Below are 19,484 nucleotides of genomic sequence, written 5' to 3' on the forward strand. Positions count from 1 at the left end.
ACAAGAAGAGGGTCACTGAAATGGATCACACATTTCTATTCATTACTTAACATTGCTGAGACTCAGTTTGTTCATCCATAAAATGGGGGTAAAATTGATATTTGCAGGGGATGATTCTTTGCAGTAGGTGACTCTAATGCACATGGAAGGATGTTTAGCAGCATCACTGGATTCTACCCACAAGGTGTCAACGGTCCCCATGGTGATAACAAAATTGTTGTCGAATATCCTCTAGGGGGCAAAATCGCCCCTGGCTGAGAACCACAAACAGATATCTAACACAGTGTTGGCCACAGGCAAGCATTCAATTACCATGGGTTTCCTCCTCCATACATTCCAGACTTAAAAGGATGACCCTAGAGGGTCTTGCATTGCATGCAACCTTTCTTCTAAGTCCCAAGAACATCTGAGGTAAAAACTAAGGATGGAAAGATCTGGGATGCGACCTTAATAAAACGTAGTTCCTCCATGAGAGCTGGACCATAAAGAAGGCTGAGCACCGGAGAATGGATGCTTTCAAATTGTGGTGCTGAAGAAGACTCTTGAGAGTCCCTTGGACTGCAAGGAGATCAAACCAGTCAATCTTAAAGGAAATCAGTCCTGAGTATTTATTGGAAGGACTGATGCTGAAGCTGAAGCTCCGGTACTTTGGCCACCTGATGCGAAGAGCCAACTCACTGGAAAAGACCCTGATGCTGGGAAAGAGTGAAGGCAGGAGGAGAAGCGGGCGGCAGAGGATGAGATGGTTGGATGGCATCACCGACTCAGTGGACATGGATTTGAGCAAATTCCAGGAGATGGTGGAGGACAGAAGCCTGGTGTGCTGCAGACCATGGTGTCACAGAGAGTCAGACATAACTCAGGGACTGAACAGCAGTATTTCCTGCTTTTTGTTTTGCATGGAGAGCAGCTTCATGCGTCAGATAAAGAGGGTGTTTGGCTTCATTCCTGCTAAAGTGAAGTGCATCCTCCAGCATTAAGTGTCTGCAGGGTGGCGTTGTCGATGCCAGCCGAGGGCTCACGGCAAGGTGTGAGCCGTCTCAGAGAATCCTTACACCGATTGTGCCCTTTTAAAACTTTCCTCTAATGCAAGCTTCCCTAAATAAGAGTCCTGGCTAAGAGTGCTTCATCACTGCCATTCCTTGGAGAGTACTCTGATTTTTCATCTCAGGATTAAATAAAGAGGCAGTTTGAAAAGCTGGTATAAAATATCTATGCTGTGTGCAATAAATTGGTTATCAACAACCAGGTAAAATCTGGAATTATCTGTTTTAATTTTAGGCCAAGTTTAATTATTAAGCAAAAGCAGGCATGCCAGAGAAAAACTATATGGAATATAATAAAATGATTTATGAAAATGTCACGAAGGATAAACAGAACTCCAAAGCACCCTGCACGTGGGCTCCGCTTCCTGCCGGGGGATGCAGAGCACCATTCCCAGACCTCAGTCAAGAGCTGTCCTTGAAGCCTTGTGCATCACCACGGTCACCTCTGCCCCGGAAGAAGATCTCATGTGTTTCTCAGGACTAGCCAGAAAGGTGCTCAGCCGCAGTCCAGGTGAGACCAGCTCCAGATGAAGGCCTGGGTCTCAGCGCCCGCAAACTGGGATCTGAGCTGCAAAATCTCTCTGCTTTAGGCCAATTTTCTGGGACAGAACCAGGCATCCCAAGGGGTACCAGTGGTAAAGAACCCGCCTGCCAATGCACAAGATGTAAGAGATGTAGGTTGAACCCCTGGGTCGGGAAGATTCCCTGGAGAAGGGCGTGGCAACCCACTCCAGTGTTCTTGCTGGAGAATCCCATGGACAGAGGAGCCTGGTGAGTTACAGTCCATGGGGTCACAAAGGATCAGACACGACTAAAGCGACTCAGCACGTCTGCACGCGTTGGGAGAGGATTAAGGTTGCCAGAGTGATATTATGAAGTGTGTGACCTAAATAAAACGCCGGCATGCTGAGCTCTTGGGAAATTTTCATTCCAGAATGCTGTCATTATACTGACTTTAAATTCCCGTTTCTTCACTCAAAAACAATACATATATTCTTCCTTTCGGTCCTTAGCTAGTGGTATTGTGACAGTGTTTCTGTCAGCTACTGTATACTGTTTCCAAGGGAGAAGTGATACTTAGGTGTGCTTAAAACCTTCAAACCACCACATACGCTAAACCTCAAAAGGAACCCCAGTCATTTTCAGATAATTATAAGCATCAACTAAAAGCCTCTGGCAAAGAAAGGAAAGTAGATATTGAGAAGAAATGATTCAACAATCTCTTGAGCCCCAATGCTTGGTACCCTCACTTTGAGTTTGCACGAAGATTCCATCTCCATGCCTTTTCACGGGAGGAGCGTTTCCTGGGAGGAGACTGAACTGGAGACAAAACACGCTGCACTCCCAGACTGGCCTGCCTTCTGGCTGGGCTAGTGCTGTGGCCCCCGAGGCAGGCCCCCAGAAAGCAGAGAGCCCCACCTTCCTCCTCCCTGAGGCGAAAGGTATATCTTCTCCGATCCAAGCCCAAGGTACAGAGCTGGCAAGGACTAAAATCCTTCCACGGCAATGAAGCCAAATAATACGGTACCTGCCACCAATCTACCCTGCGAATTTGCCTGCTGAGCATTTTCACGACTTATCCTCAAGAAATCCAGCATCTCAGAGGTGGAATCCAGAAGTCTTACTGCTTTTTCCTGCCCCAACTGTATGCCAAATTAATTTTGGCAGACACATCCGTGAGCTTGCTTTCCCGGATGTAGGCACATCGGATAGAGACCATTTATCAGTGGGGAAAAATGCATGTTTTCAAGGAGGGAAATGGGTAGACTGTAAGAACATGTATGGTGGGCTTCTTTGGTAACTCACTGGTAAAGAGTCCATCTGCCAGTGCAGGAGAGATGAGTTTAGTCCCCGATCCGGGAAGATCCCGCTGACCTCGGAACAACTAGACCCGTGCGCCGGAGCTGTTGAGCCTGTGCGTTACAGCGCAGGAGTTGCGACTCCTGAGCCCACGCACCCAGAACCTGTGCACCACAAGGAGAGAAGCCACCGCAATGAGCAGCCCTCACACCGATCAAAGGGAAGCCCCCTCAGTGCAACTAGAGAAAAGCCTGCACAGCAACGAAGACCAGGCACAGCCATAAACAAATAAATAAAATTACATAAAAAAGCATACGTGGAAAATTGGCCCAATGAAAGGAGCCACACACGATTATCAGTGTATAAATATGTACTGCATACATTAGGTTGGTGGAAACATTGTGTTGATGGGTAGAGGAAAACACGTCTTGGTCCAAAAATGCTGGACTCACAGGTGAGGGAAGGAGGAGTAGAAATGAGCCAACACAGTCAAACAGAGGTAATCTAGAACCCAACCATGGTCTCATTATGCTAGACTGTTCTGCCTCCATGCCACCATGACCCCAAAACGAGTAAAACCCAGACACGTGAAATCAATAGCAATGTGACCTCATAAATTCCAAGTTGGGAAGAAATTACAGTGCTGCATTTTTAAAGTCTTTATTGAATTTTTTACAATATTGCTTCTGTTTCACACTTTGGCTTTTTGACCCCAAGGCATGTGGACTCCTATTTCCCCAACCAGGGGATCAAACCGGCATCCCTTGCACTAGAAAGGTGAACCCCTGGACCACCCGAGAAGCCTCGATATTTCAGTGTCTGAAAGTACAAATTTAAGATGAAAACCTGACTTCAGATGAAGTCAAACTAGACAATAATTTTGATTGGTTGGTCTCCAGTATTTGCACGGCCAACAACTTGACAAGACTAAATTGGGTAGCTCAGAAAATCCACTACATTCAAGAAGCTTTAGGACAGGTCCAATGATGACCGACTGCTCTTAACGGTCAGCGTGCTGACCCGTAACATCCCAGCATATCAAAACCAAAATACTAATGTCCTCCATTTCCTGTGGGCACAATTTTGAGTTCTCAACTGATTTCTTTATGGTGATATTCTCTTGCTCAATATGTTATACATAAGGATCTCCACCATAAATTGCCAGTCTTCCCTGACAAACTGCAAGGATCTTTTTTATCACCCAGTGAGAATTTTGCAACCCATTATATTTTCCTTCATGTTTCATCTCCCATACAGCTTCAACCATTTTGGCTTCTAAAAAGTTTCCAGTTTTCTCTATCATTTTACCTGGTCTATTTTATATCCACAGTCTATGATCCCTACTTGCAAAAATATACCAAGTTCTTTATGAACGTACATAGGATATTAAATCACAAATTATAAACATAAGCTCCTTTACGCCCCAGCTGAACAAGGATAAAATCAAGAAGAATGAGACACAAAATCTACATCAAAAGAGAAGGACACTGGAAAACATTGATAATCACAGCTGCAAACAATGAGAGTTCTGAGGAAGTAAAAGTGATTGTTTAATTTATTTTTCATCCTAAGAGAAGAGGATCTGGGGAGAAGTTGAATCAAGGTAGCTGAATTTTAAAAAGTCTGCTGCAAATTTGAATGGTGGACAGATGTAAGAAAGGTTTTATTTCCACATGAATAAGAAAGTCTAATTCTAAAAATTTAAAAGTTACACCCAATCCTGCCCCTGTTTTCACCCCATGATACACAGTAGAGATGCCTATCACAGGTAAATAAAAGCAGTTGATAACAAATGCTCCTTCAAGGTGAAAAAGGAACTCAGCCAAACCAACAGACTCATTTCCTACCAGGTCACTCCTCTGCCTTAGAAATCTAGCCTGGGGACTTCCCTGGCAGGCACAGTGGCTAAAATCTGTGCTTCCATTGCAAGAAGCATGGATTCGATCCCTGGTCAGGGAACTAAGACCCTGCAGTGCAGCCAAAAAAAAAAAGTAAACAATCTACTCAGGATTATTAGTTCACAAACACTACTGGGATGATGTCAAGCTCTGAGAGGAAAAGAAAGCCACAGAAATGCAACCAAGAGGTTGCATTCATGTTAACAACCAGAGAGAACTCTAACAGAGCCACAGTATAATTCTTCACCCTTAGACCAGGCTACACACTCCGCAAAGCGTAAACCTGAAAATTCCAGCTGATCCAAGTTCAAGAGTGGCGGACAGCACTTACATGCCAACAGTGAAGGTCTAGGCTTCCAATACCACCTGAGATCTTAAATGAAAACTTAGCGTCTGCTTCCCTCTGGGCAGATTAAATAGCACTTCTGCATGCTAACACTCAAGCACACATCTACTCTATCTGAACTGTGCTTATTTTAAATGTCATCTCACCATCTGGCTCCCCTATATCCTAGAGCAGAGTTATAATGTCAGGCCATCACCAATCACTTGCCATCTAGAATACAGCAGTTGAGTGACTACTGTCCTTTGGGATATTCATTATATCCTATAAATTTGATTCTTGATTTACAAGCTGTGGCCCCAAAACTAATGGATGCTGTTTTTAATTACATTTTACAAGCCCCATGGACTGAGGAACAGTCTATTTGCAGAGGAAAAGCTGAACAAGCACACGAATATTTAAGGGACCATAGAGGCTGGTTCTGTCAGTTTCTGAGCTGTAGGTGGTAAAGCTGCATGTCCAGCTGTGCTGTTAAAACTTAAATACAGACTCCGGAAGCTGCTGGGAATCACTGTTTATCCCAAGGAGGCAAGGAAGTCTGTGATGCCTGCTAGGAAGAGAGGAGCAGGCAAGTCTGTCAACATGTAAGATAACAAGCTCTTACATTACAGGAATTTATTGTTTAGTCACGAAGTCCTGTCCAACTCTACAGCCTCAGGGAATACAGCACGCCAGGCTTCCCTGTCCTTCACTATCTCTCGGAGTTTGCTCAAACACATGTCCACTGAGTCAGTGATGCTATCTAATCATCTCATCCTCTGCTGCCGCCTTTTCCTCTTGCCCTCAATCTTTCCCAGCATCAGTGTCTTTTCCAAAGAGTGGGCTCTTCACATCAGGTGGCCAAAGTATTGGAGCTTCAGCATCAGCCCTTCCAATAAATCTTCAGATCATGAATTCCTTATTATAACAGGAATGCTGCTTCTGCTGCTAAGTTGCTTCAATCGTGTCCGACTCTGTGCGACCCCATAGACAGCAGCCCACCAGGCTCCACCGTCCCTGGGATTCTCCAGGCAAGAACACTGGAGTGGGTTGCCATTTCCTTCTCCAATGCATGAAAGTGAAAAGTGAAAAGTGAAAGTGAAGTTGCTCAGTCGTGTCCAACTCTTCGTGACCCCATGGACTGCAGCCTACCAGGCTCCTCCGTCCATGGGATTTTTCAGGCAAGAGTACTGGAGTGGGGTGCCGTTGCCTTCTCCGTATTATAGGAATAAAAAGGGGCAAATAGATAATGACACAAAAATAATGCTCTATGGTATCTATGTAATTTCTATAGGAAATTATTTTATTATGATATTCTGTCCTACAAGTCCACAGTAGGACTCCACAGAGCTCAGAAATGGATGTGATCCTCTGTAACACACACACTTTTAATGGCACTCTGCTTCAGCTTAGTAGGAACTCCTTGACTTCTATGCTTAAAAGTCATTCAGGTTAAGCAGTAAATGTTACAGAAAAGTTGTGTTTCAGAGACTCTAGGATTACAAGCAAAGGCATATTTAAGGGGTGTGTGTGCTAAGTCACTTCAGTCATGTCTGACTGCTTGTGACCCTGTGGGTGCCGGGACACGGCCGCTCTGCAGGAGACATGCAGTGCAAGTCAAGCCCGTGTGCAGGCGGTGCACACCCACCGCCTCCTGATAGCACCCAGAGCTGCCTTTAGTTCTGTGGTTTCACTATTGATGCGGCAGACGTACCTCCCAGGTCTGGTTAAACGCCAAGTGTGCACCGTTTGTGCTAAGTTGCTTCAGTTGTGTCCAGCTCTGTGTGACCCTATGGACTATAGCCCACCGGGCTCCTCTGTCCATGGGATTCTCCAGGTAAGAATACTGGAGTGGGTTTTCATACCCCCTCCAGGGGAATCTTCCAGACCCAGGGATCGAACCTGAGTCTCTTACGTCTCCTGGGTTGGCAGGTGGGTTCTTTATCACTAGCGCCACCTGGGGAGCCCCTAAATGCAGAGGCCCCTACTTATTTCACTGCCAGATGGGAAAGACAGGGTGGTCGTTTTCAGCTACAGCATCCAGCAGAGTAAGGAGAACCCAAGTTTTCGTGGGGATCCAAGACAGCGGGCTTTGTTTGTCAGTGTGTTTGTTTTATGTGGAAAATAGGCCACTAAAAACATGAAAACTGCAGCTCTCGAGCCTCATGCTAAGCCGCCACTCAAAAAAGTTAATCCCAACAGAGAAAAAGGAAGAGAAGCCTCATGCTTTAAGTTTCTCACTTTCTGGGTAACGATGCAATATCAAAAGACAGCAGGTGGAAACCAAGGAAGCCGAGGCCAGGACTCTTGCTCTGAGCAGCAGGCCGCCCTTATCTCTCCAGCTGTGGGAAGCAGCTCCTGGGCCTCTCTACTGCTCCAGTGTCTTCAGATGCATGGAAGGAGATTTCAGCCAGAGCAACACATGACTTCAGATGGACGACACTCACTGAGGCCAGAGACCTGCTTAGAACAGCAGCTGCTGGTTCCCAGGGCCCATTTCATCCCTACTGTCCCAGAAAGTGGGACTTCCTTGGTGGTTCACCAGGTAAAGAATCTGCCTGTCAGTGCAGGAGACATGAGTCCAGTCCCTGGGTCAGGAAGATCCCCTGGAGGAAGAAATAGAAATCCACTCCAGTATTCTTGCCTGAAAAATCCTATGGACAGAGGAGCCTGGTGGACTACAGTCTGTGGGGTCACAAAGAGTCGGATAGGACTGAACAACCTAGCATGCTCATTCCAGAAAGTACTGTAGCATCACCCAAAAAAGGCAAAGGGAAAGATCCTTGCCGCTATGAATCTGCTCATGGGGTGGACAAAATCATCACAAAGAGGCAAAGTCATCAGGGAAAATGCAAATGAAAACCACAGTGAGACATCGTACACATCTGCCAGAAGGGCCAAAATAAAAATGTCAGCAACAGCAAATGCCGGTAAGGAGGCAGAGAAGATGGGCATCTCTTCCATGGCTAATGGGGATGGAGAATGATGCAGCCAGAGTCTGGCAGTTCCTGATAAAACTAAACATGCAATTACCATGCAGTCAGCATTTACAGGTCACACTAGTGTAAAGAATCTGCCTGCCAAGGCAGGAGATGCAAGAGATGCAGGTTTGATCCAGGGTCAGGAAGATCCCCTGCAGAAACGAATGGCTACTCACTCAGTATTCTTGCCTGGGGAGTCCCATGGGAGCTGCAGTGGGAGGAGCCTGGTGAGCTGCAGTCACACAGAGTCTGACACGGCTGAAGTGAATTAGCACAAGCATAGCATTTACACCCAGGGACATTTGTGCCAGAGACATGAAGACTCAAGTTCACACAAAAACCTGTATAGGAATGTTCATAACAGATCTATTTGTAATAGATCTATCTGTAATAGCCCCAGACTGAGAATAGACCAGACATCCTTCAGTAGTAAAAAAAAAAAAACAGAAAACGGTTAAACCATCGGTGGTACATCCATACTGTGGACCACTATGCAGCACTGAAAAGGAACAAACCATTGATACAACAACTTAAGTGAGTTCCAGAGGGATCCTTATGGTGAAAGAAATGTTCAGTGTCCTTACCATGGGGTGGATTTGAGAATACACACACACACATGAAAAAAAAATTGTAAGAAAGGAAACACAAGCACTAAGGCCTATAAGTCAAGCTGGGAAAATCTGAATAAGATGGCTGAATTGTATCAATGTCTGTTCCCTGGTTGTAGACCAGTGCTGCAACTTTGCAAAATGTTATTGTCAACATTTTACCAGGGTAAAGGGTACACAAACTCTCCTGTCACGACTGCACTGACTATAAACTGACAATCATCTCCATAAAACTCTCAGTAAGAAAGAAAGGGCAAAAAGAAATCAACAGAAATTCCTTCTAGAAACCACATGTGATTGAGAACCCCATGATCTTTGATGGCACTTAAAGAAATTATAAAACCTATGTGCTAGAAAATTAACCAACAGCCCTCTCAGGGAGATGATGAACAAGGCACACGCTTAATATTTAATAAGTATAATGAAAACGGCTCATGATTTTTTTAAGCTGAAATACGTGAAATGCAAACACTTTTCAAAAGCCTCCCATGGAACTGAGAATCGCTTTGGCTAATAAACACATATGGTTAAAACTGGATGGCAAACAGAAGCCCTGGACAAAGGCACAGTGAAGGATGGATCGAAGTCATGTTTGTTTTCTGGGGAGTGCAGAGTCCAAGGTCTCCACCCCAGAACTCTGTGCTGACATAGAAAAAGCACTCAATCTCCAAGCCCATTTTTCCAAAGAACCATTTGCATCGCAGAAGCTGGGCCACCCTGTGGTACCCAGGCAACCTGTCCATTCCCACCAGCCGTGAATCGGGCACCTCCTCAAGGAGAGCCTCCCCCGTACTCACTTATTCTGCATCATGTTCATGATCACCCAGTCGAACGGGTAGACATTCTTCCCAATGAGGTTCTTAAACATGATGAATGTCTCCATCAGGAAATCCTGAAATAAAAGCAGAACGTTCAAACAGCCCACCGAGAAAAAGGTGAAAACCAATGCCCACCTCTACCCCCGGAATAACTGCGTTATGAATGACCTCATTATTATTACTTTTTTTTTAGCTGAATGAAAACATAGCAGAAAGTAATGAAGATGTATTTCACAGAGCTGTGTATGACACTTTTTGCCTTTCTGTGTACCTGAGCACCTCATGTCCTGGAGAACTTTTTCAAGGATATATTAAAAGAAAGTCTCAGGTCATGTGTCTCTAAGAGTTACAAGGAATAAACCCCTGAAAGTTACATATATTGACACTCTTTCTCCTTAAGGAAACACTTTCAATCAAATACAATATGCAGGCTGTAACTATGTCTTATATTTCTCAGAGTGAGTGAAAGTTGCTCAGTCTTATCCGACTGTTTGCGGCCCCATGGACTATATAGTCCATGGAATTCTCCAGGCCAGAATACTGGAGTGGGTAGCCTTTCCCGTCTCCAGGGGATCTCCCCAACCCAGGGAATGAACCCAGGTCTCCCGCATTGCAGGCAGATTCTTTACCAACTGAGCTATCAGGGAAGCCCATATTTACCTACATTTTAATTATAAACAGGGCCCATCAAGTTCAACCTGCAGTATTATTATCCTTCCCTTTTTCTTACATAATTTAACAAATGAAAGGCGCAGACAGGAACTCCTGACCATCTGCACCTAGTCAGCATTCTGTAAACCAATCGAGCACATGCTCAAGTTGCCAAAGTCTTTTATGTGGCATCATCAAATCCATAAGCTACTCAGTGATGCCTCTCTTGTCTCCTAGATGGTCCCCTGCATTTCAGAGCGGCGCCCTGCAACCTGACTCTGCTTGTGCACTGATTAGACTGTTCCTGGTGTTGGGAGGGGGTCCCCCACTCCTAGTGGGTCCACTCTGTGCCATCAGAATTAGGAGATTTTCTTGAATCTGACAGTTCAGTGCTTATTCTGAGCTCACCTGAACAAAACAAGCGGGTGTCCTAAAAGAACACACCCCAGTAATATAGGGCACTTGCTCCCTCAAGATCTGGGTGGAAAGGGGACAAGCGACTGAATTCACGTTAGGAAAATGAGGCCACGGTCATAGATGAGCAAATGAATGGATGTTTCCCATTTATTTCATCTACTGATTCATAATTAGGTGCAATGGCTGTGAAGACCAAGGTGGTGAGCAGAATTTAAGCAGCCCAGAAAGCAATTCCCAGCACAGAGTTCTACCCAAGACCTTCTTGCAAAAAGACACAAGTTCCATTCAACAGCAGGAATAAGCCAAGGATCAAAGACACCTTCTCTGCCACCTTACCAACAATGGTCAGCTTACAGAGTTCAGTCAGTTCAGTCGCTCAGTCGTGTCCGACTCTCTGCGACCCCATGAATTGCAGCACGCCAGGCCCCTCTGTCCATCACCAACTCCCGGAGTCTACCCAAACCCATGTTCATCGAGTCGGTGATGCCATCCAACCATCTCATCCTCTGTCATCCCCTTCTCCTCCCGCCCCCAATCCTACCCAGCATTAGGGTCTTTTCCAATGAGTCAACCCTTCGCATGAGGTGGCCAAAGTATTGGAGCTTCAGCTTCAACATCAGACCTTCCAATGAACACCCAGGATTGATCTCTTTTAGGATGGATTGATTGGATCTCCTTGCAGTCCAAGGGACTCTCGAGTCTTCTCCAACACCACAGTTCAAAAGCATCAATTCTTCGGCACTCAGCTTTCTTCACCGTCCAACTGTCACATCCATACATGACCACTGGAAAAACCATAGTCTTGACTAGACGGACTTTTGTTGGCAAAGTAATGTCTCTGCTTTTAAACGTGCTATCCAGGTTGGCCATGACCTTCCCTCCAAGGAGTGAGCTTACAGAGTTACAGGGAGTCATTTCTGCTGCGGGAGGGCTTTGTGGAGCCCCTCCCATGAATAAAAACTCCAGGAGCCACCGTGATCACACTTATGACAACAGAGGCCTCCAGTGCAGGAGAGGTTAGGATAGAAGGCAGAGTCAAGAGGGGAAAGTGAGTCCTGTGTCCTCCCAACTCTGCTCCCAGGAGCCCCGACCAGTGGGGCTTGTGAGCAAGGGGTGTTCTCGATGACCCCTGACACAAGGAACACTTTTTCTCCCCAGTGTAATTCCTGAAATTCATATTTCACTACTTAAGTTTCCCCACTTTGTCAAGTTTCCCGTTTTAATGACCAGGTTGCCCCCTTTGCGGGTTGAGTGCCGTAATTTAGTCACATCTCTATTTGCATGAAATTGCTGGCTTTCTTGCCGATTACTCCTCAAAGCCTAATAATTGAAATACAGGGTCTGCTTTTTATTATTCTGGAAGAGAAGCATATTTTCTCAACACCAACTCCTTTTTTTTTTTTCTCTAGGAAACACAGTCCCATACTTCATTAGTATGGCTCAGCTATTAAATGTTGGTACTTTGCTGATCAAACAAAATGCTGCAGATTGTGGGAGATGAGGTTTTTCAAGGCTTTTCCTGTTGGTCTGCATAAATTACCAGGCATGGCGGTGGTCCCCACCACTGCATTTGCCGAATGGCTGATGAGGCTGAACAGGTTATCTCCAAGTTGACAAGAGGAGTTGGAGGATTTCATACATGTTTTGTGAAAATGTCATCATTTTATATCAACCCATTCCTGCTGCATTTTTAGTTAGATTGTACACAGGATGTTCCATATAATAAGGGAACAGCTCTAATGAGAGCCATCAATGCATTCCATAGGCAAAGTCTTCTTGTTATAAAACCATCTGCTTCTGTCCATCTCTGGCCCCACCCACTTGGATAATTGGTCATCATTTTTCACCAGGACTCCCAGAGGGAAAGCCTAGCTCATCTACCTATGACCATTCTAGTCTGTCTTGATCCCCACACTTCATTCAGAGTGACCTCTTCAAATCTGATCAAGGCACCAACATTTCCCCAATCTTCCACTGAACCTATGTCCTCAGTGGCTTCCAAATGTTCTTAGGTAAAAGCCAAAGAGTCTTAATTCTCAGAAGAAGGAAGACACCCTTTTCTTAAGTCAAAGAAATAACTGTCTCAGACAAGGACCATCAATAGATGCCAAACTCAACTGATGAAAAACTGCTAGAGGATAAGACCTCTGGCAATTTTCTGTGGACACCAGAGTATTACCCAAAGTTTCATGATGACCTTTAAGGGCCACGCATCTCACAACAGAGAGATCCAGACCCTTTTAACCAAGTGATCAAACCCATTATCATCAGTAGTGGTCAGCCTAGAATTCCTAGCCTCCTGACAGACATAACAGGGCATTCTTAACAACAACTTTTATTGCGCTTGCCAAAAGGTGAACTTGAATTTTAGATCAAGCTTCCAGTTTGTGGAGGGCTTCCCTGGTGGCTCAGACACTAAAGAGTTCACCTGCAATGTGGGAGACTTGGCTTTCATCCCTAGGTCGGGACAATCCCCCGGAGAAGGGAAGGGCTACCCAATTCAGTCTTCTTGCCTAGAGAGTTCCATGGACAGAGGAGCCTGGTGGGCTACAGTCCATGGGGTCAAACACAATAGGACATGACTGGGTGACTAACACTTTCACTTTCCAGTTTGTAGGACATATGAATTTGAAGAAACAAATCTGCACACAAGGCAGCCATCAAAAACTACAGAATGGGGGCCGGGGGGAAGGGAGGGGATGGCGCGGGTGAAGTCTGCAAAGCCAATGGCTCTATCTATTCAAAAGCAAAAAATAAATAAAAATGAAATTGAATTTTAAAAAGCGATGCCATAAAAGGGAAGGAAAAACAAGGCAATGAACTTATTTTAGGAAAAAAAGAGATTAATGAGAAATAAGCAAATACAGTGCATGAATCTGGACTAGATGCAGATCTAAGAAAACCTGTAATGAAAGACAACAGAGATTGGGGAGAATCAAGGGAGAATTTTAATGCAGGTGGTGTGAGGAGATGATAGTAATGCTCTGGAAGAACAATAAAGCCACTGCACATTGTACATTGTATTCATCCTTCAGAGCTATCTGCTGAACCACTTACACATTTCTCACATTCTGACAGGATTTGGCTACATATTAAAAGAAAAAGATACCTAGAGATACACAAGTAAGTAACCAAGTATTAGTCACTCAGTCATGTCCGACTCATGGCAAGCCCAAGGACTGTAGCCTGCCTGACTCCTCCATCCATGGAATTCTCCAGGCCAGAATACTGGAGTGGGCTGCCATTCCCTTCTCCAGGTAATCTTCCTGACCCAGGGATCGAACCTGGGGCTCCCCACATTGCAGACAGGTTCTTTACCATCTGAGCAACCAGGGAAGCCCATGAGAGATGCATGGTGGAGGCAAATATGGCAGAATGCTTGCAACTGATGAAGTCAACTGATAGGAATAATGGTTTCCATTGTATTGTCCTTTCAGCTTTTCTGTATGCTTGACATTTTTTAATGATAAATATAGGAAAGCTTGCAAGCCAAATACGGAGACTCAATATGAGATCAGTGGACTGTATCACCACCAACATTCTGGTTTTGATACTCTTCTATAGTTCGGTAAGATGCTACCATGGGGAGAAACTGGGTAAAGCGTACACAGATGCTCTGTATTATTTTTTACAGCTGCGCGTGACTCTACAATTCTCTCAAAAGTTTACTCAAACAATGGATGCTTTAAAATAATTAGTGGAAAAATAGTAAACCAATGACATAGATGGAGGTTCGTAATACTGTACAGGAGGCCATGATCAAAACCATCCCAAAGAAAAAGAAATGCATGAAGGCAAAATGATTTTCTGAGGAGGCCTTACAAATAGCTGAGAAAAGAAGCAAAAGGCAAAGGGGCAAAGGAAAGATATACCCATCTGAATGTAGAGTTCCAAAGAATAGCAAGAGAGATAAGAAAGTCTTCCTAAGTGATCAATGCAAAGAAATAGAGGAAAACAATAGAATGGGAAAGACTAGAGATCTCCACCTGTGGTCCTGACTCTGTGACTTAGACACAGGACAGCTAGCAGCTGCATCTTCAGACCAGCATCTCCAATGCAGAAGAAGAACTTAAAGACCTTTCATGGCTGCCCATCCTAAAGGGACTATCTCTATTATGACAGTTTTGAGCTGCAATGTCCATCCTCTTTTTTTCCTGGCTTAGTCTTTCCATTTCATGCTGTGCTCCATCCTCTCACAGTCTGGGGGTCCAAGGGGCCATCTGAGAGGCTGTAAAAGTAACAGTTCTGAGGCTCGTGACTTTGGTGTTGATCATAACTGCAATTTTGTTTGAGAATGACTCATTCATCCAAAAAAGGGCTAAATTTGAAAACCTAAGGTAGCACTTTTAACAAGGAAGTCGTCTTGAGAAAAGAGTCGAGGCTCTTTGCATATCGCATTATGGATTAACTTCCAATTATTTAACACAAAATGCTCTTTTGTTTTTGTGAGCAGTTGTCCAAGTAGAAAAATACTCAAATTCTCTCTATGGATAGTTAACAGATAGGAACCCATTTTACAAAGGTTCTGACAGATTAACAATAAAAAAGGTTTACAATCCTTGCAGGATGAATTTGTGATATCCAAACCACAAATGCCATTTCATAATGGAAATCAAATCGTTCACAAATAATTGATGCTCTGAACCACTGTGTCTACAGAAATAAACTCCCTTGGGAAATCAGGGCCACAACACATAACAAGTATCTGATGATCTGCTTCCTGCTAGGAGAGAGGGTACATGCTTGGAATTCAGGATGTTACAGTCATTTTTAAAAACCATTTTGTAAAATCACTTTTTCATGATATCCTGAAGCTTCCCTATCCACAGCACAGTTGAATAATTTGGATTAAATATTTTTAACAGTTTGCATGAATCGTATGATTTTGATCACATGACTAATTTGTAAAGGACAAATGATTTATTGTAGCCCTGAGTTTTCAGCACGGATAATACTTCTCATTCTGAAAAGTTTATCCTTCAGCCTGAACTGCTGTCTAGGAAATTGCTCATATAGGTTTAGCTACAACTGGCTTAAAGCTCAACATTCAGAAAAGTAAGATCATGGCATCTGGTCCCATCACTTCATGGCAATAGATGGGGAAACAGTGGCTGACTTTATTTTGGGGGGCTCCAAAATCACTGCAGATGGTGATTGCAGCATGAAATTAAAAGACGCTTACGCCTTGGAAAGAAAGTTATGACCAACCTAGACAGCATATTGAAAAGTAAAGACACTACTTTGTCAACAAAGGTCCGTCTAGTCAAGTCTATGGTTTTTCCAGTGGTCATGTATGGATGTGAGAGTTGGACTATAAAGAAAGCTGAGCCCCAAAGGATTGATGCTTTTGAACTGTGGTGTTGGAGAAGACTCTTGAGAGTCACTTGGAATGCAAGGAGATCCAACCAGTCCATCCTAAAGGAGATCAGTCCTGGGTGTTCATTGGAAGGACTGATGTTGAAGCTGAAACTCCAATACTTTGGCCACCTGAGGTGAAGAGCTGACTCAATTGAAAAGACCCTGATGCTGGGAAAGATTGAAGGCAGGAGGAGAAAGGGATGACAGAGGATGAGATGGCTGGATGGCATCACTGACTCAATAGACATGAGTTTGAGCAAGCTCCGGGGGTTGGTGATGGACAGGAAAGCCTGGCATGCTGCAGTCCACGGGGTCGAAAAGAGTAGGACACAACTGAGAGACTGAACTGAACTGAACTAATCCTTCCGATGATCAAACAGGAGGCATGAAATGTTTCACCTGGCAAACTGGACTTCACTATGACATGCCTGCTGAAGGATCCCAGGATTACATCACATGTGATATGTTACACACGTGAGAAGAGTCCTACATTACACTGCTCCTTAATATTACACAAAAACTAAACATATAACATGTGAGAATAGCCCTACATTAAACTGCTCGTTAATATTACACAAAAACTAAACATATAGACACACCATCACATACACATTCTTGCTCCTTAACTCCTTTGTAAGGTTTTTTTTTTCTGATGTGGATCATTTTTAAAGTCTTTATTGAATTTGGAACAATATTGCTTCTATTTTGTGTTTTGTTTTTTTGGCTATGAAGCATGTGGGACCTCAGCTTCCCGACTAGGGATCAAACCCATACCCCCAGCATTGGAAGGCGAAGTCCTTCCAATGGACCACAGGGAAGTCACCCTTGACTTTGACTGAAGGAAAATTGCTATGATTTTAAGGTATAAATCCATTTGTATATCTTTAGAAATTTAAATCCATGTATTAATTATCTATTATATTATTAAATATTACATATACAAACTTAAATATTCATATGCATACACACATATGCATACACATAAGCATATATAATGTGGGCGATTAGTGAGGTAGCTTTTCTTTATTAGAACTAATCCTTTGAAAAAATTCTTAAATGCCTTGTCTTCTGACCATCCCTTAATAAGACTGACGTCAAGTGCAATCGACGTTGTTTTGGAAACACTTGTAGAACTTCCTGTGGTCTGTAGGAATCTGGGGGCCTCAGAAATGGAATCGGTGCTCCGAGACATGGGAGTGGAGAGTGGACATCTACTTGGCAGCTCTGCAGACACACTGGCAGTGGCTTCCAGAGGACATCTGCCATATGGCCCTGCGATGTCAGCTTGTCAGGGACGGTGCCTCTAAGGATCCGTTCCTCTCGATTGTACTTCTCCTAATTAAGTTGTATCACAGTCTCACTGAGGATGACTAGAGAATTATTTCCAGAAATGCTAATGAGTCTCCATGATGAGAGCTAATTAATAACAGAGCACAATTTAAGCCTGAAAATTCTCCTTGGCTTCTGCTATCGAGTGTCAATCGATAAATAAACAGGAGCTGATGGTAGACTCTCCGTGGTAACATCTCCAAATCTACCATGACCTCAAAGCATGGGAGAGGGAAGAACAGAAAAAGGACTTTTCTGGGCTGACACCCTGGGTCACTCTCCAGGTCAGTACAAGGAGTGAGCCTATCTCGGGAAGCTTATCTTCTCTCCCCTGCTTTTTAAACTTTGTGTTTTGTATTGGGGTATAGCTGATTAACAATGTTGCAATAGTTTCAGAAGGGATTCAGCCATATACATATATGTGTTATCCATTCTCCAAACTCCCCTCCCACCCAGGCCGCCACACAGCACTGAGCAGAGTTCCATGTGTTATACAGTAGGTCCTTGTTAGTTATCCATTTTAAATAGGACCCTTATCTTCTTACAAACACACTTTTACCTAGACCATCCCTGGGCTTCTGAAGTCAAGTGGAGGCAAGTCTAAAACCATATTGACAATGGAAATGTTGATATCAGCATTTTCTCTAAAATGCTGACCTTAAAACAAGGTTATATGAAAAGGTAGAGTCACACTCACCACCACATCGGTCCTCATCTTCCCAAAAGTCTTGATCAAATGGGCATAATGATAGTCTTCCATCTGTCGTAGAATAGCTGTCATACAGGCCACGAAATTTCCCTGCAAACAAATCAAAAGATACAGCTAGATGAGGAAAGAACAACACTCAAAAGCTGATGTAGCTGACAGTCCCTTCTTTGGTTTCTCCTCTGCTATAGCAGTAGGTTCTCATCAGCCATCTATGTTATACATGTGAAAGTGAAAGTCGCTCAGTCGTGTCTGACTCTTTGTGAACCCATGGCCTACACAGTCCATGGAATTCTCCAGGCCAGAGTAAAGGAGTAGGTAGCCTTTCCCTTCTCCAGGGGATTTTCCCAACCCAGGAATCGAACCCAGGTCTCCCGCTTTGCAGGCAGATTCTTTACCAACCAAGTTATCAGGGAAGCCATTTTATACATAGCAGTGTATGTAAGTCCTTTTAAAATGCATTCAAATACACATTAGGTGCCGACAAATACTATTTGATTCCACTTTTACGAGGTATCTAGAATAGTCTGATTCAGAGTCAGAAAGTACATTGGTAGATGTACCAGGGGCTGGGGGTTTTGGGGTGCAGAGGGGGAGGGGGAGTGAGAGTTTAATGGGGACAGAGTTTCAGCTTAGGAAAGTGCAAAATTCGAGAGATGGAGGAGGATGGTGAGAGCTGCTTAGTGCCACTGAACTGTACAGTTAAATACAGTTAAAACACTGTGTGACTTCTACCACGATAAAAAAAAGAAAAACCCTGGTCGGGGGCGGGGAGGAGAATTGACATGAATTGAGAGTCTGGGATCACCGCCCATCAAGGAGACACCATGAGCGAGGCTGGCCAGCTAGGTGACCAGTCACTCCAGCCTCGGCATCTTCTCTTTTGCTACATTTCTGTCTCTCTGACTCCATGAAACGCTTGCTGATACATGGCTGTCCAGTCTGGGAAAAACAAGCTTGAAAGGTTTTTTGCATGAAACGTGCAAATGGGAGACAGGACTGAAATCCCTGCCACTTGATTTTGTGTTCTCTGGGACGTCGCTGCCCTTATTACCAGGCCGAGTGTGTGTGCAGCACCTCCTCCTGGGCTGTGGCAAAGAAAGGCCTTTTATTTCTCAAATCTGCCTGCATCCCCCTTGGCCAATTTGGAGGCAATCACCAGTGACTCCACAATGAGTTATGGTCCAATTCTCCTCCAGGAGAAGCATGTGGGGAGGAATGCAGCCTCATCAGAATGTAAAGTGGGAGAGACAGGAATTTCTCATAACAGACAGAGCTGGCAGGAAAGGGAGAGAAGGGGAAAAAAAGAAACCACCAAAGGAAATCAAGACACGGAGAAAGGATGGGGCCAGAGCACTGAGCGACGGAAGTGTGGACGTGTTTGCACGCACAGGTCTGTGCACCTGTGTGTATGTGCAGACACACCAAGGCAAATGTGGTCTAGTGACTAGGCAGGGGGTTAAACTGTCTTGTTGTCATTTATTGCAATATATCATTTCTGAGGTTCATGGCTAACAGCGTCCTAACAACCCTCCTCGCTTTTAAATATT

At 44.3% G+C, this 19,484-nt stretch overlaps 1 protein-coding gene across 3 annotated transcripts in view; it reads right to left on the reverse strand.

Moving 5' to 3' along the window:
* DOCK1 (dedicator of cytokinesis 1) overlaps window positions 1–19,484 on the reverse strand; it is a 556,115-nt gene that overhangs the window by 191,250 nt on the left and 345,381 nt on the right. For all 3 annotated transcript variants that reach the window (XM_081533032.1, XM_081533022.1, XM_081533018.1), the window contains exons 28-29: window positions 17,926–18,027; window positions 9,453–9,547 (exon numbers count right to left, since the gene is read on the reverse strand). In XM_081533032.1, the coding sequence (XP_081389158.1) occupies window positions 9,453–9,547; window positions 17,926–18,027 (197 nt within the window). The remainder of the gene's footprint in view (window positions 1–9,452; window positions 9,548–17,925; window positions 18,028–19,484) is intronic.

This window comes from Giraffa tippelskirchi, chromosome 2, assembly GCF_054371585.1.
Source record: "Giraffa tippelskirchi isolate mGirTip1 chromosome 2, T2T-mGirTip1v1.2.pri, whole genome shotgun sequence".
NCBI lineage: Eukaryota > Metazoa > Chordata > Mammalia > Artiodactyla > Giraffidae > Giraffa > Giraffa tippelskirchi.